General features: G+C 36.5%; 1 protein-coding gene across 1 annotated transcript in view; it reads left to right on the forward strand.

Annotated features, from left to right (window-relative positions):
- Positions 1–18,442, forward strand: part of TM9SF3 (transmembrane 9 superfamily member 3) — a 72,610-nt gene that overhangs the window by 37,129 nt on the left and 17,039 nt on the right. The window contains exons 7-9 of the mRNA XM_033187328.1: positions 393–559; positions 3,776–3,870; positions 8,155–8,285. Coding sequence (XP_033043219.1) covers positions 393–559; positions 3,776–3,870; positions 8,155–8,285 — 393 coding nt within the window. The remainder of the gene's footprint in view (positions 1–392; positions 560–3,775; positions 3,871–8,154; positions 8,286–18,442) is intronic.

Raw genomic sequence — 18,442 nt, forward strand, 5'->3', positions numbered from 1 at the left:
CTTCTCTTTCGCTCTCCACCTAGCCCCTGATTGTATATGAGGTACAGCTATGAGGTGAATGGCAAGAATAGTGTCTGAAAGTGACATTGAGAGAGTCAGTGCACTGTTCTCCCAATTTGACCATTTCTTTTTGTTACTAAACCTTTTCTTTTTCCATTATTTGAGATTCTCTGAGCACAACCAGAAGTCAGCTTCCTGAACCTCAGCATTTTAACATTGTTATTAAGGCAGTGATCATTTTAAGTTTGGAATATATTTTCTCAATATTTTGAATTTCTTTAAGTAGCTATAAATTTGGAGGGAGGAAACTTACAACTGTAATTTTTACCTATTTACTATGTTTTAGTTTGATTCTGAATGATTTGCTTTTCTCTCTATATATTTGTATGTAGGATAGAGACCTAGGAGATGAATATGGATGGAAACAGGTGCATGGAGATGTATTTAGACCATCAAGTCACCCACTGATATTTTCCTCTCTCATTGGTTCTGGATGTCAGATATTTGCTGTGTCTCTCATCGTTATTATTGTTGCAATGATAGAAGATTTATATACTGAGTAAGTGCCTACACTTAACTTTATTATGTCTTTATTCTAAAATAGTTTTAATACTGGAATCTTTTAAGTCAGTCATAATTAAATTGTTACTTATTTCCTTTATCTTAAAATTTATGATAAATATAATAAATGCAGACAGACAAATAATGAACAGTAATCTGTATTTTTCTGTTACATGGCAAAACTTACTAGCATTACTGAACATTGTGGTTTGTTATAAAGGTTACATGTTCCATTAAAGATACAAACAGAGGTTACTTTCAATTCATAGCTGTTTGACAAAGTAAATAGGCATTTTTTTTTAAAGTTGAAGATCCAATTAGAGCTTCATCAGAAGTACAAGAATTTCAGTTACTAAGTTACTTCATATTTACCTTGAGAACTGGAAAACATCAGAGTAGAAGAAAGCACTGTAAATAATAGTAAAAAGAGTGATTAAAAAGTCACGTAAGGTTAGAAAAATAATTGATGACTTCTTTAGAAAAGAACTCCTAGTTCAATATGCATCCTATCTTGACACGATTTTTGGTAATTCTTTCTTTGCAAACAAAACCATTTGTAAGAAATTCTCAATTTTAGGTCTTTGAATTATGTGAAAAAGTTATACATTCACAGAAGATCTCAGGTCCCTATTCAGTCCTCTATGAAGCAAACACATTCTGGTGCCTGGGTGGTAGCGATTGTAATTCAGGCATTTCAGGTGCAGCCTCATGAAGTCCTCAATCAGAATGACACTTTTTTCTAGTTATATTTCATGCCTCTATTTTAGTTCTTAATGCATTCTTTCCTCTATATGCCAGGCATTTGGTGGGCAAGCAATAAATCCTTGCTGAAAGAATGGCTCTTTAGTTGCATATTAAATATTTAACTGTATGCTAAATATTTGTTTCCTCTGCTAGATAGTAAGTTCCTTGAGAGTAAAGATCAGGTCATAACTTACCTTTGAATTCTCACAGTACCTACTTAAGGAACTTTGCATGTGGAAGGTATTCAGTCAATGCTTGTTGAACTGAAATGAATATGTATTAACCAACAAAGCTATTTCTCTCTAGTGTTGGTTGTATTTCTTTAATATAACCTTTTTAATTCATTTACCACATGAGCTTTAAAATAACCCAAATCTAAACTTCAGAGTTCTGGTGAGTAGTTCATATTTTCGGGTATAACGTGTTTCAGATAAACTGGACCCTAAATACAAGAGAACATTTCAAATCTACCAAGAAGTTATACTTTACATTAAACACTGGATTAAGTTAATCACTATCGGATTGACACTGGCTGTGCTGTCACAGTCTTATGAGCCACTAGAAGATAATCACTTCTAGAATCCAAGTTTTTGCCGCTTCCTTTTCAAAATGTTAGTGTTACAATTTGGCAACTCATTTTTTTTTTTTTAATGCAGAAGCTCTTCTACTTAGAGACCTTCAACTTTTATAAATAAGAAACCACTCACTAATGTATAATATTAGCAGGCAAGTCATGCATTGTTATTTTAGCCTATAATTACTGTAAGTGGTTGTTCTGTGTTGTGTTTATTTGAAGTGAATGTAATTCATTACTTATATAAGAACTAAAGCATTAAGGATTTATTATTATATAAAAGCAGCCAACTTACTGAGGTATCACTTTAGGTGTTTCATGCACATTTGATCCCTTAATCTTCACGTCAACCCTGTGAAGGAACTATTCTATTTCTATTCTACAGACCAGGAAACTAAAGCTCAGAGAAATAATCTGAGATCAATGAGCACCCTTTATTAGTAAAGAGTTTTAGTGAGCTGGGATTGGAACCTAGGCGATCTTATTCCAGAACTCTTTTCTTAATTTGCTATGTTACAGAAATGAAAATAGAGATAATAATAATACAAAGTGGTGAGAAAATGAAAAATTTGCACACAGAATTGGAACAAATCACTTGAATAGGAATGATTCTAAAGGATAAAGAGCAGATAATGTAACGTAAAAATTACTTTGCCTCTATGGTCACTATAGCAATCAGAGGAAAATATTTTGAGGGTATAAGGTAGAGGATCAGTATCAGTGTGGGTGCCTGTTAATAGTGTGATATTGAGAAGGCATAGAGTTTGAGAAGGTGAGGAGTAAGCTTGTTAGTGTTGCTGCTGCTGCAGCTACTCTGAAACTTTTCAGCAGAGAGTGGTAAGGCTGTGGCAGGTGTAGGCTAAACACCTCTTTAGGTGTTCCCCTTATCCCATCTTGGAGAGATGAATAAGGAGGACAGTTACCTCCCTCAGCAGATTTTTCAGTGTAGATAAAAATGGTGTATTTGAGGGACAGGGGGAGGGAATGCCCATAGAATATTTGTGAACAAAGAAGTGAAAGACCTATAGACTTTTTTAAAATCGTATGTCTGATTTTAATTTTTAAATTTTTACTTTTTTTTTTTTTTTTGAGATGGAGTCTTGCTCTGTCATCCAGGAGGGAGTGCAGTGATGCGCTCTTGGCTTGCTGCCACCTCTGCCTCCCAGGTTCAAGCAGTTCTCCTGCCTCAGCCTCTTGAGTAGTTGGAATTACAGGCACCTGCCACCACACATGGCTAATTTTTGTATTTTTAGTTGAGGCGGGGTTTTGCCATGTTGGCCAGGCTGGTTTCAAACTCCTGACCTCATGTGATCTGCCCACCTTGGTCTTCCAAAGTGCTGGGATTACAGGTGTGAGCCACTGTGCCCGGCCTAAAAACCATTTTCAGCAGTATGAGGGAAACAGGGAAAGTCTCAGTGTTATTCCATCTAAAATATTAGTATTAAATATAGATGATACTACTATTTTATTTGTTTGCAGGCAAGAATCATAAGCAGTTGAATTAAGTTATGAAACAGATGATTCTAGTCATTTTTCTGAACAGATGAACATCTTGTTCCATATTATGGGATTGGTTTACAGGGTCACAGAACAGTTTTAGTGTCAGCTTCTAGTATTTTTGCCAAATAAATGTGAAATACTTGCTTAGAATATATCAAAACATTTAACTGCGGTTAAAAAAATTAGCATCAGCCAGGTATCATGTAAATGCAGTTTTAACTACAAGTTCATTCACTATAGAGAATCTTTTGAGTTTTATTTGTAGTCCAGGTTGTGATATTTTTGTGTTTCTGTTAAAGTTATCTTTGAAATTAAACTAATGTTAATATAATAGACTATATGATGTTTTCTTTAAATTGTTGGTTTTAATTTATCTTTTTTTTTTTGCCTTTTTAGGAGGGGATCAATGCTCAGTACAGCCATATTTGTCTATGCTGCTACGTCTCCAGTGAATGGTTATTTTGGAGGAAGTCTGTATGCTAGACAAGGAGGTAAACTTAGGAATTCTCACTTCATGTTGTTTATTATAGATGCTAATATTTTACTATGAGATTTTGTTGGTTCGTTTGTTTTGAAAGAGTCTCACTCCATCTCCCAGGCTGGAGTGCAGTGGCGCAATCTCTGCTCACCGCAACCTCCACCTCCTGGGTTCAAGTGATTCTCATGCCTCAGCCTCCTGAGTAGCTTGGAATTACAGGTGTGTGCCACCATGCCCAGCTAATTTTTGTATTTTCAGTAGAGACGAGATTTCACCATGTTAGTCAGGCTGCTATGAAACTCCTGACCTCAAGTGATTCGGCCTCCCAAAGTGCCTGGTCTACTGTGAGGTATTTGAATTTAAAATGGGCAGAACAGCCGTTGTAAAATTCTTTGTTATCTCATTTCACATAATTTCTACCAAACCTATTGTGTGTTCTATCTTGCTTTTGTGGAATTATCACATTTTATTTCCTAAAATTATGAATAATTAGTAGATAATCTCCTTTGTGCACCATGTAATTTGCCCTGATGAACATGTAGGAGAGTGCATTTAAGTTATTGATACTATTTGCTTTGAGGTGCCTGGCTCTAGATGTGCTCCATGTGATGCATCTACACAGAAAAAAAGCTTTATAGATGAATATAAAGGCATGTGTAATGGCCTGTGGGTAAAGTTTCTGGACAATGGAAAGAGAATAGGAAGGAAAGTTATGTATTTCTGTTGACTGTTAGTGTTTATCAAAGGACCCTTTGCAAATATTTCTGCTATTCTTTGTCACAGTCTCTTGCTAAGAGCACTTTGTCTTAAATATCCTATTGCTCCTTTAATACTATTACCTAAAATTGATGGAACTAATAACACAATAGTACAAGGATACTGCTCCTTGGTGTTTTTTTCTGCAATGGCATTCAGGGGTCTTTAAATTCCCTTGTATTCCCTGCAGTAGTCTGAGGTCAGAAAAGTACAAAAATTGGTAGATTTGCATATTTTAGTTTATGAATGAAGTGTTGTTGAAATACCTTAAAATTATATTTCCTTTTCCACAGCCCATCTTAAGCGATGTCAGTATTAGGGGATCCTGCCTTCTTTTCGTAGACTGGGCACACTTATAGGTTATAGGAAATCAGAGCATAGGATTATTTAAAATTCTCTCAGGATATCTTGGTTTACCCTTGCTTTTTTATTAATCTTCTTGACTTAATGTGACCTGTACCTTAATGTGACCTGTACCTTCAGTATAGATAATTATTTGGATTGACTGAGGGAGTATCATTATGGGTTCCTGACTATTTTAGGTAGATGTTCGTTCAGTCTCTAAATTCGACTTGTGGGTATGAGAAATGAGTCCTATCATAAAGGACCACATCCTAAGGAAATAAGGACGCATGAGGCAACTTTTACTTTGAATTTGACCTGGAAACTAGTTAGGCTAAAAGTTTAGTTTATGACTCTCAAAATAGTATCCACAGCAGAAACAGATTTATTTAAAACAGGAAATTTATTTAAAGTTGGACATAAATTTGTTTTTAGTCTGATTGCAAGTTAAGAACACCCAGCCCAACTTTCCTTTACTACACTTATTCTTGAAAGCTGACAGAGTTCAGGCTCAGGTCTAGGAATATCAAGTCTTACAAAATATAATCTAAAGATTATGTTCTGATTGGTAGTGTCCTGAGGAGATCTGATAGTGTCCTGCCTCGCTTTGCCGCCCAGGCTGGAGTGCAGTGGCGCGATCTCGGCTCACTGCAAGCTCCGCCTCCTGGGTTTACGCCATTCTCCTGCCTCAGCCTCCCGAGTAGCTGGGACTACAGGCGCCCGCTACGTCGCCCGGCTAGTTTTTTGTATTTTTTAGTAGAGACGGGGTTTCACCGTGTTAGCCAAGATGGTCTCGATCTCCTGACCTCGTGATCCGCCCGTCTCGGCCTCCCAAAGTGCTGGGATTACAGGCTTGAGCCACCGTGCCCGGCAAAAACTTTTAATGTAGAGGTCAACCCAGGGAATCAAGAATTTTTCAGAGTTATCTCAGGATTTGAACTACAGTGAAGCTCAAGGTCTTCACACTGTCCTCAGTGCACTATAGCACTATAGATCTAGTTTGAAGCCAGTAGTATCCAGGACCTTAGCCAGAGACTTCAAGGGTTTGGAGAGCAGTAGAAAGCACAGCAATGCAGATACTTGGGCTACTGATTGTACCCAGTGTATGGGATTATTTTTGACTGTTAGAAGGAAAGGGAGAAATAGAGAATTGGATAAGGAGTTTTATTTATTTGTTTATTTTATTTTATTTTTATTTTTTGAGATGGAGTTTCACTCTTGTCTCCCAGGCTGGAGTGCAATGGCACGATCTCAGCTCACTGCAACCTCCGCCTCCTGGGTTCAGGTGATTCTCTTGCCTCAGCCTACTCAGTAGTTAGGATTACAGGCATGTGTCACCGTGCCCAGCTAATTTTTGTGTTTTTAGTAGAGACAGGGTTTCACCACGTTGGCCAGGCTGGTCTCGAACTCCTGACCTCAGGTGATCCGTTCACCTCAGCCTCCCAAAGTGCTGGGTTTACAGGCATGAGCCACCACACCTGGCCACAGTTTTATTGATACATATGTGAATCTGAGAAGGTAGTGGAAAATATAGGAAAAAATGCTAGAAAGGTGTTGGAATTAAATAGAAGTAATACTTTAATTAATCGCCACCTTTTTGTGTTATTCAAATGCTGAGTATCAGTTAGAAAGGAGAAATTCTTGAAACTTACCCAGAAAAGAAATGAAACAGGAGAGAAAGCGCAGAATTAAGGAGTTTTTCTGGAGGAACGTTACGATTTTAGGTAATATTTCTGTAACAGATGTTTTAAAAGAACTTTATATAGCAGAAAACTAAAGTTAGGGTATTGCTTATTTTTCTATGGTACTTTCTGTTTGGGTCCCTGTTGCCTATTACTGAGTTGAATTTTGATAGTGATTCAGTGTTTCTAAGCTGTTTGAAGATATTTTCTACCAGTTTTACACTCTACTGTATTAATTAGAAAGACAGCTCCCTATTGCTCTTCTGGTCTATATGAGCACAGTTGAAGATTTATTTTTTTATTGCATAGTCAAAAAATTTGTTTCCTTGAGTATTTGAATAATAGAAGCTCAATGTCTAGAATTTTGGCAATACACAGAGGTACAGAGAAATAGTAAAACTTATAAATCTGTAGTTCTGATTACTGAGAGAAAGCTTATGAAACACATTGTTTTTATTCTTTTCAAACATAGAAATGCTCTTAAGTATATATTTATTTTAGAGCTAAGAACAAACTTAGAGACTATCTATCTCAGAGTTTTTTATTTTTTATTTCACGTTTAATTTTTTTTTTTTCCCTGTCTTAGGGTGCTGAAAAATCACAAGTGGGTTTCTGGTGAAGTTCTTCTTTTTTTTTGACTCACTGGTTTTTAGACTTTTTTCTTCTTTTAAAAGCAGTATAACCCGCTTTTCAAATGAAAGCTTACATGAAACTCCAGTGTGTAAAACTGTTGAAAACATAATTGTTCTGGTTGAAGCATGGGTAAGGGGATCTGGGATTTTTCTTCACCAGTGACTTCATGGGCATGCCAAGAAGCTCCAGAACTCCAAGAAATAGTTTAAAAGCCCCTTTCTCTTTCTTTTTGGTCAGTTTATTTTAAACCAATAATAAAAACCCCTTTCTAGGCCAACTTGTAGCCTAGAGAGATAGAGTGGCTTATGAAAGTTCACAGCAGTTCAGGGGCAGAGTCAAGACAAAACGTCGGAATATTTACTGCAGGTCATTGCTCTTTTCCAGTGCACCCACTTCAGAAGCTGTGATTTCACTATACATACTTGAAAAGCTGGCCGGGCGCGGTGGCTCAAGCCTGTAATCCCAGCACTTTGGGAGGCCGAGACGGGCGGATCACGAGGTCAGGAGATCGAGACCATCCTGGCTAACACGGTGAAACCCCGTCTCTACTAAAAATACAAAAAAAAACTAGCCGGGCGAGGTGGCGGGCGCCTGTGGTCCCAGCTACTCGGGAGGCTGAGGCAGGAGAATGGCGTAAACCCGGGAGGCGGAGCTTGCAGTGAGCTGAGATCCGGCCACTGCACTCCAGACCGGGCGACAGAGCAAGACTCCGTCTCAAAAAAAAAAAAAAAAAAAAAAAAAAAGAAAAGCTGTGGTATTTGTTAGCTATTGTTTTGAAACAATTATTAAGATGTTAAATTTCATGATCTTTATATTAAAATTTCAAACAAATAATTTGGTACTAAATAATTATGTTAAACTCTCATAGTTTCCTTTCTTTTCAGGAAGGAGATGGATAAAGCAGATGTTTATTGGGGCATTCCTTATCCCAGCTATGGTGTGTGGCACTGCCTTCTTCATCAATTTCATAGCCATTTATTACCATGCTTCAAGAGCCATTCCTTTTGGAACAATGGTGAGTTGCTTGAATCTTACTTTTAAACTGAAAAAGTATACACATTCTAATAGACCTACTGTCCCTCCAAAATACGTCTTATTAGATGTTTTAATAGTTTCAGTCAGTTCCTGCCCAGTCCTGGAAAGTTAGATGAGGAAAATACTGTTGTTGTTAGCCTCCATAAAATTTTGGTTAAGTTTAAACCTATAGTTGGCTTTTTATTTTTTCTTGATTCTGTAAGCCTGTAAAGTGAAAGGCTGACTTTAAAAGAGAGCACTGGCCAGGCACGGTGGCTCCCGCCTGTAATCCCAGCACTTTGGGAGGCCAAGGTGGGCAGATCATGAGGTCAGGAGATTGAGACCATCTTGGCTAACACAGTGAAACCCTGTCCTTACTAAAAATACAAAAAAAATTAGCTGGGCGTGGTGGTGGGCGCCTGTGGTCCCAGCTACTCGGGAGGCTGAGGCAGAAGAGTGGCATGCACCCAGGTGCAGTTTGCAGTGGAGGTCGCAGTGAGCCAAGATCGCGCCACTGCACTCCAGCCTGGGTGACAGAGCGAGACTACGTCTCAAAAGAAAAAAAAAACAAACAAAAAAATCCTCACTAAGCATTTATGTCAATAATATACGTTGCTATAGATGTTAAAATGTGTTCACATATCTTACCTATAAGCACAGGCTTGGAAATGCTTTGAATTATTTAAATATATTAAAACTAGAACACATAAAATGAGTTAACCCACAGTCTCCCAAATCTTGGTGTTACCTTTTTACTAGAAACAGAATTTTAGGCCTAGACTAGAGTGAAGGCTTAATGTACACTTGTGCATACATGTTCATACATCTGTATGCCAATGCAAGTTGCAGGGTGGTTACTGCTTTTAACAGAGGCCCAATAACTTAGTCACGGTCATACAGACAGTTAATGGTAGAACTGCCACTAGAGCCCACAATCTCTGTTTTAATCTTGTTTGGGTTTTCTTTCTATTATATGGGAGGTAACAAAGAGTTTCACAAAAATTTCAGGTGACTTTGTTTTATAGTCCAATTTTTTTCAAAGACACATTGAATATTATACATTTTTATTAAATCTGTAATATCTTTTAGTTAGGAATATTTTGAAACTTGCTTCAAAATGGAAAATTTTTTTTTCAAGCCAAAGTAAGTGATAATGGTCAGAAAAGGGAAAGGTAATTAATTATATCAGACCGGGAAAGAATTTGCTTTATGGTAGTTGCAGGCCATCAGAAAGTACATAGAGTGAGTCAGGTTACTTCTCAGAGATCATCTGCTGAATTGGTTATTTTCATAGTGCTTTAAAAATTAAAATTCTGATTCTGTTAAAATTTTTATCAGAAAGTTTTGAATTTGGTATTGGTGAAACTGGTATTTCAAAGTTACTTTGTCTCGCTAAAATTGTAAATTTTTACCACTTTGTAAATGGAGTTTTAGACGTTAATATTCAATGTAATTTGCCTTTAGATAATGTAATAATTACAAATTATTAGAATATAATATTTAAAGTCTGTGCTGAGCCAGAGAAAGTTTATAAAATTGATCTTTAGTGAATAAAAAGACTGTTGGTACTTGGCAGGCTCCTACAATATTATGTTCTTAATCTGCATTCTAATGAAGGAATACTGGGGGAAGGGCATTCTCCTGGCCTCATGTTTTAACCCGATGTGTGCTTTAGGGTCTCCTTTTCTCCGCTTAAGAGTGTGAAAACTTGTTTTGAACATGAGCTTGAAGAACTTGAGGTGAATGTTTCACCCAGGTCTTCATTAAGTACTTGAACTACTTAAGTTTGTGGTTTTAGTTGTTTTGACTTGTTGACATTCTGAAGGAAATGGTTACATATTCTCATAAACTCAGTGATTCTCAACCCTGGGCACAGATTAGAATCACTTGGGGATTTAAAAATTTTAATGCTCAGGGCTTTCTTTTAAGCTAATTAGTCTGTCCTGCTTTAAACCCAATCTGTAGTGTTTACCTGATTCCAGTTCCTGGGATCTGGGGATGGATCTGTTAGCCAAAAGGCTCCCAGACCATAGGTACCAGGTGTTTGAGAAACCAGGTGCCGCTACTAACTGAATACCTTAATTTGAGAATCAGAGTCTTCAGATCCTCCTAAGTGCTCTTCCCCAGGCCTTATCTCTTTCTATCCCCCATTCCTTTGATCTCTTGGCTATTGAGCCCTTTTTCTGGGTGATCTTCACTCTAATTCTCTGTTCTATGAAAGTTTCCACAACTGGCCGGGCATGGTGGCTCACGCCTGTAATTCCAGCACATTGGGAGGCTGAGGCAGGCGGATCACTTGAGGTCAGGAGTTTGAGATCAACCTGGCCAACATGATGAAACCCCATCTCTACTGAAAATGCAAAAATTAGTCAGGCATGGTAGTGCAGGCCTGTAAACCCAGCTACTCGGGAGGCTGAGGCAGGAGAATCGCTTGATCACTGGAACCCAGGAGGTGGAGGTTGCAGTGAGCCGAGATCACGCCACTGCACTCCAGCCTGGGCGGCAGAGTGAGACTCTGTCTCAAGGAAAAAAAAGAAAAATTAGATTGATTTTGGAAAGCTAAAAACTTTTTCTTTTGGGAATTTGTCCAATAATGATTTAGGTGCTATACCCAGAGATTTTGGTCCTGTAAGAGTTCCTTGGGAATGAGAAAGGATTTGCCAAGATGTTCTGGAAAAGGATTTTAGACATGAAGTCTTTCTTTTGTGGGCTGTAAATCTCAGATCCTAAATTTTGATCTTATTGTAGGATTCCAAAGGACAAAGAACAAAATTACAGAGTTTTAAAACTCATAGAGGCAAGCTAGCATGGGAACTAATCACCTTTCTTTTCTAGAAAGATTTATAAAATTGGCTGGGCGCAGTGGCTTATGCCTATAATCCCAGCACAAGATTAGCCAGGTGTGGTGGCGGGCACTTGTAATCCCAGCTACTCGGGAGGCTTAGGCAGGAGAATCGCTTGAACCTGGGAGGTGGAGGTTGCAGTGATCCAAGATCGCGCCACTGCGCTCCAGCCTGGGCAACAAGAGCGAGACTCCGTCTCGAAAAAAAAGAAAGATCTATAAAACTAATGTTAGAAAAACTTCATCATCTAAGGTGAGCTGTTCACAAATACTAAAGCAAGCAAAAGGATTTTATAAAGATATCAAGATCAAAGGCTCATTATGTGGGATCAGTGATATAACAGAGTAAAAAAAGAAAAAAGAATGTCTCCATCCCATTCTTCCTCTTTATTTTTCAAATAAAATGTAACCCTCAAACAAAAAAAGTAGGAGGAAAGATCCCTGGTAAGAGGGAAGTGAAGCCTGAGATACACAAAGCAGTTGATTGTACAGGAGTGAGTACCCAGCCGCCTTAGCTGAAAGTCTTGTTGCTCATAAAAATTTTCTTTTAGAGGTACTGAGAGATTATATTAAGTAATGTTTGAGTAACTGTATGAGAGCAAAGGTGTGTAAAACTGGACAGGCAAATTTACTTTTCCAGGAGGAAAAAGAAGAAAGTGGTTCTACCTTATAAGAGTATTGAGGTATTAGCCATAGTATGTACATCCTATCCTTTAGTAGAAGGTGACAGATATTCTTGTCTCTGACCTATTCAAAAGATTATTAATAACTTAGAGACATGGTGGTGTGCTGATTCAATTGAAAAAGAGTGTGAGACTAGGGAAGAAACTAGTAATATAAAATAATGAACTGGTAATATGAAATAATGAAGGCAGCATCTAAAAAGATCTCATCAGACTGAAATGATGTGCCAAACCTAAGAAGATGAATTATAATAAGGATCAATAATAATGCATTTGTATAGTACTTTGTAGTTTACAAAGCATTTTCACATGTATTATCTTGTCTGGTTTTCAGAAGAACCCAAAGGGATAGGCAGAGCTAGTGGTGTGGTTATTCCTATTTTACAGAACAGAAAATCAAGACTCTCCCATAGTTAGTTTTCTTTGTTGTGCTGATGGTGGTGATGATGGGTTTTTTGTTTTTGTATTTGGCCATTTTTCTTTTCTTCCTTTCTGTCAAAAGGAATCCTAGCTTAATTGTGAGAGCAGTGGGTATGTTTTTTTGCCGTTTTCTGTTTGTGTGTTTTTACAGATGTACTGAGGTATAATTAACATGTGATAAGTTGCATAAATTTAAAGTGTACAATTTGATGAATTTTAATACACACACACACACAGACACACACTTTTGAAGTCATTACCTCACTCAAGATAAAGATGTTTGTCACGTCGAGAAGTTTTGTTATATACCTTTGTAATTCATCCTTTCTTTTCTTCTTTTTTCTCTCTATTCTTAGGTAACCACCAGCTGACTCTCTCATATCATAGTGTAGTTTGCATTGCTGAATTTCCTTTGAATCGTAGTTCATACAGTATATATTCTTTTTTGTTTCACTCATAAAAGTTATTTTGAGATTTATTGATGTTGCATTTTATTAATCTATCTATCTGTCTATCTATCTATCTATCTATCTATTTATTTATTTATTTTGAGACTGGGTCTTGCTCTGTCGCCCAGGCTGGAGTGCAGTGATGTGCTCTTGGCTCGCTGCAACCTCTGCCCCTGGGGTTCAAGCAGTCCTCCTGCCTCAGCCTCCCTAGTAGCTGGGACTACAGGCAAGCACCACCATGCCTGGCTAATTTTTGTCTTTTTGGTAGAAACAGAGTTCACCATGTTGGCTAGACAGGTCTTGAACTCCTGACCTCAGATGATCCACCCATCTTGGCCCCCCAAAGTGCTGGGATTACAGGCATTTTTAATAATTTGTTCTTTGTATTGCCCAATAGTATTCAGTTGCATGGATATACCATAATTTATCCATTTACCCAGTAATTTACTAGGTTTTTTTGCTATTGCAAATCAAGTTACTGTGAGTATTTATGTGCAGGTCTTTCTGTGGAATTACATTTTCATTTCTCTTGGATAAATACCTAGGAGTAGAATGGCTGGGTCATATGATAGTTTAAGTTTTCAAGAAACTGCTAAACTTTTCTCAAATAGTTTTGACATTTTACATTTCTATCAGCATTCTGTGAAAATTCCACTTGTTCCACATCACTGCCAGCACTTGATAGAGTCAGTCTTTTTAATTTTAGCTATTCTAGTGAGTGTATAGTGGTGTCTTTCAGTTTTAATTAGCATTTCCTAATGACTAATCATGTTGAAGATCTTTTTATTTGCCTTTTTTTTTTTGCCATCTGTATATCTTCTTTAATGAATGTTCAGATCTTTTGCCTATTTTAATAGATTGTTTTATTGAGTGATAAGGGTTCCTTACATATTGTAAATACAAGTCCTTTGTCTTATATGTATTTTGTAAGTATATACTCCTATTTTGTGAGTTGTCTTTTCATAATCTAAAGAGTATTTTTTGAAGAGCAAAGTTACTAATTTTAAAGTCTAATTTATTGTTGTTGTTTTTTAATTTTATGCTTTGCACTTTTTCTATTCCATTTGAGAAGTCTTTTGCCAAACCAGACATCACCAGGCTTTCCTTATATGTTGTCTTCTAGAAATTTTACAGTTTTAGCTCTTAAGTTTAGGTCTAGGATCCATTTTTGGCTAATTTGTGTATAGTATGAGTTAAGGGTCAGAGGGGTTTTGTTTTGTTTTATATATGACTGGTCAGTTGTTCCAGCACCATTTGTTGAAAAGATTATCCTTTCTCTGTTGAGTTGCCTTGGCACCTTTGTTGATAACCAATTCACCATGTATGTGTGGATTTTTATTGCTGAATTTTCTCTTGTTTCATTTCGATTTGTTCTATTTCAATTTGTCTTGTTTTTAATGCTCATACTACACTGTCTTGATTACTATAGCTTTATAAGTCCTGAAACCAATTCTTCTTTTTCAAAGTTGTTTTGGCTTTTCTAATATTCTTTGCATTTCCATATAAAGTTTAGAATCAGCTTGTCAGTTTCTATAAAAAGTCTTCTGGGGTTTTGATTGTGATTACATTGAATCTGTAGCACAGTTTGGGAAGAATTGACGTCTTAACATTATTGAGTCTTTTGATTAATGAGCACAGGATATCTCTCAACTTCTTTAGATATATTTAATTTTTCTCAGCAACGTTTCATAGATTTTAGTGTTCAGGTTTTGTCCATCTTTTGTTGAATTTATTGTCAAGTATTTCATATTATTCTGTTGGTGAATGATATTTTTTAAATTTCTTTTTTTTTTCTTTCTTTTTTTTTTTTTTTTTTGAGACGGAGTCTTGCTCTGTTGCCCAGGCTGGAGTGCATTGGCACAATCTTGGCTCACTGCAACCTCCACCTCCCGGGTTCAAGCGATTCTCCTACCTCAACCTCCCTAGTAGCTAGGATTACAGGTGCGTATCACCATAGCCGGCTAATTTTTGTATTTTTGTAGAGACAGGCTTTCATCATGTTGGCCAGGCTAGCCTCGAACTCCTGACCTTAGGTGATCCGCCTGCCTTGGCCTCCCAGAGTGCTGGGATTACAGGCATGAGCCACCACACCCGGCCATTTTTAAATTTCAAATTCTGATCGTTTATTGCTAGTACAGTCATGCATCATTTAATGCCAGGGATATGTTCTGCGAAATGAGTTGGTTCACAATTTTTTCATTGTGTGAACATTCCAGAGGGCACTTACACAAACCTAGATGGTATAGCCTCCTACACACCTAGTCTGTATGTTATAGCCTAATCTTACAAAGCTATAGACCTGAACAGCATATTATTGTACTGAATATTGTAGGCAGTTGTAACACAGTGGTGTTTGTGTCTGTAAACATAGAAAAGGTACAGTAAAAATACAGTCTTATAATCTTATGGGACCAATGTCAGATATGTGGTCCATCATTGACCAAAAAAAATTGTTATGTTGCACATGAGAGTACAGTTGACCTTTGGGCAATATGAGGGTTGGGGTGCTGACCCTTACCCCCTGCCCGTACAGCTGAAAATTTGCATGTAACTTTTGACCCTCCCCAAAACCTTAACTACGAATAAGCCTACTGTTGACTGGAAGCCTCACTGATGAACATGTATTTTGTATATGTATTATATACTGCATTCTTACAATAAAGTAAGCTAGGGAAAAGAAAATATTATTAAGAAAATCATAAGGTTAGCTGGGTGTGTGGTTTGTGCCTATAATCCCAGCTATTCAGGAGGCTAAGGCAGAAGGATCACTTAAGCCCAGGAGTTGAGGCTCTAGTGCTCTATGATCGTGCCTGTGAGTAGGCACTGCATTTCAGCCTGGACAACGTAGTGAGACCCTGTCTCTTAAAAAGAAAAAGAGAAAATCATAAGGAAGATAAAAATGTATTTGCTATTCTTTAAGTCGACGTGGATCATAATAAAGATCTTCATTTTCATCATCTTCGCATTGAGTAGACTGAGGAAGAAGAGGGAGGGGTGTCTCAAGGGTGCTGTCTCAGGGGTGGCAGAAGCAGAAGAAAATCCACTTATAAGTGGACTTAAACAGTTTATACCCTGTTTTTGAGTGTTGACTATATGTAGGAAAACAGTTTTCGAGATACTGGCTTTGTATCCTACAACCCTGCTAAATTCACTTATTCTAGTTTCTTTACATTAGTTTTTTACATAGATTAAAAGTTTTTTTATTATTTTAAATTTTTGTGGGTACATAGTGTTATTTAAAAAAATAGATTATCAAATTATTTAAACAAAGACAGTTTAGTTTCACTTCTCTTTTTTGGTCTGTATGTCTGTTGTTTCTTTTTGTTGTCTGATTGCACTGGTTAAAACCTCCCATATAATTTTGAATAGAAGAACAGACATCCTTTCTTTGTTCCCAATCTTGGAAGGAAGACATTTAGTCTTATGCTGTGAATTAAAATAATAGCTTTTTTTTTTTTTGTAGATGCCCTTCATCAGCTTGTTAAAGTTCCCTTCTATTTGCAGTTTGCTGCAAGTTTTTTTTTTTTTTAATTTTGAATGAGTGTTGGATCTTAGAGCAGCATTTTCTGCATCTTTTGAGATGATCTGTGATTTTTCTTTTTTAATTCTGATAATATGGTGAATATCATTAATTTTCTAATCTTTAATCAGTCTTGCATTCGTTTGATGAACTTCACTCTGTCATGATATATTCTTTATTTGATATATTGTTAGATTACATTTGCTAAAATTTGTTTTTTACATCTAAGTTTATGAGAGATGTTGACCTGTAGGCCAGTCTGGAAGCAAAGATAGAATAAGTAATAGCCACATTCTTGATTTATGTCTGAGATTGAGAAGATGTGATCAGTATGTAGATCTTTGGGTATTAAGTACCAAGAGGCAGTACTTGTTTCTAACTTGTTCTTGTTGTAGGTAAGGGAGGCCCTCAACATGGAGTAAATCTATCTTCTCCCCACTGCCTGCTTTCACTCTCCTCTGAACAGTGACTAGGGGAATAGAGGAGAGTCCCATATTAATTTGAGTTCCAGGGTTTTCACCAATATATTAGACCCTGTTAGCTGCTAAATTGTGTTCCAAAATAATGTGGAAGCCCAGATGGAAAACAGATACAAGCATGATTTTATTATTATAGGTATATTTTGTAAATTAAGTATTTTTAACACTCTAAATTTAACAAGAGCAGTAAAGTTGTGATGGATACAAATCTAATATCAAGGGGTATGAATAAAGTAAGCTATTACTTATCTTCAGCACCCAATTTATTTAGTTATTAGTATTGAGAAAAATTCTTACTTCACAAGTGAGTTCATTCCATGTGAATTTTTTTTTTTTAAAACAGCTTGCCTTGTAATCTTGGAGTATTTTTCAAGTAACTTCATCCAGAACTTGATCATAAAGGAGTGGGGAACTGGTTTCACAGCTTAATCACTATTTCTAACAAACTGCTCACATTTTTAATCATATATTAAAGAGTTGGACAAGAAAAGAGAAAATATTGACAAATACTAAGCAATTGCTAATGTCTTTTTGAGACTATAGGTTCCTTTATTGACTGTTATGTGCACTGAAGGCAAGATGTGCCCTCACTTTAGCTGCCACTCAATTGTGTCACACACATTGTGCTATAATAGTACTTTTGCTTATACAATTTTTAGTGAACAAATATGTGCAGGCCTTAATTGGGATGGGGGCGAAGGAGATAGAATAAAAGACTAATATAACATTATAAGCCTTCCTAATCAGAGACAAAATTCATTCAGTTCAGTATATACACAGAGAAAAGCAGGAGAAACTTTATTCTGAGGTTTGCATGAAAATGAGTTAACCTGGCTGTGATATCCAGTGTACTGATATTTGGTATAAAACTCATTTGATCTGTATGTATCTTATTACAATTAAAAGTATTTTAAAAAGAAACTATTTTCAAAAATATATTCAAATCAAATGCTTGTGGAATCCCGGAAGCTCTTCAGTAGGACCTGAGAATTCTTTGGAACAGCTTGAAAACCATTCTTCTAGACCATATAATTCTACATGGTCTAGGAATGTTTTCTTCCTAGAAATAATTTTGTCTTTAATTCTTATTTGAAATTAGAGTTCTGGCAAACTAAGGGAAAAATACATAGGTCTTGATTACAGTGTGTTAAGGTTTATGAGTCTTGTAGTTATTAAGAAAGTAAAAGCAAAAATTGAGATGGAATTTATCACTCCCCATATTTATGACATATGTATAATTCATAACATAAGACTTAAACTATCTTAAAAACACCTGCTTATTTTTCACATTTCACATAATATAATATGAGCATAAATTCATATTATTCATAGGCTTAGGCCTAAACTGAAACACAGATAAATTGGGTTCCTGAGTCTGATGTTTAAAATGGTATTATGGAGCTCTGTAACTCTGACACATTTATGTTGTATCTGAAAAGGAGATGACAGTACCCTTTGGCTTGTTTAAAAACACATACACACACAAAAGGATCTAATGAAGAATTTTTACTAATATTGGTTCAAAGAGATCTTTCCTTCTTGTGCAATCACTATGGATTTCCTACCCTCTTCATTTCTCTCAATCAGTGTCTTCACATGTTTCATTCAATTTTTCTCTCACTTTTACTTTCTGTTTATTATAACCTAAAATGTGTAATTTAAAGAGATCTTAGAGGTGATTCAGTTCTACTCCATTTTACAGGAGGTCAGAGTGAAGTGATCTTAATTAGATCGTTCGCCGGAAAAGAGCTGATTTTATAAAGAA

Source organism: Trachypithecus francoisi, unplaced genomic scaffold (genome assembly GCF_009764315.1).
Source record: "Trachypithecus francoisi isolate TF-2019V2 unplaced genomic scaffold, Tfra_2.0 Contig01579, whole genome shotgun sequence".
NCBI lineage: Eukaryota > Metazoa > Chordata > Mammalia > Primates > Cercopithecidae > Trachypithecus > Trachypithecus francoisi.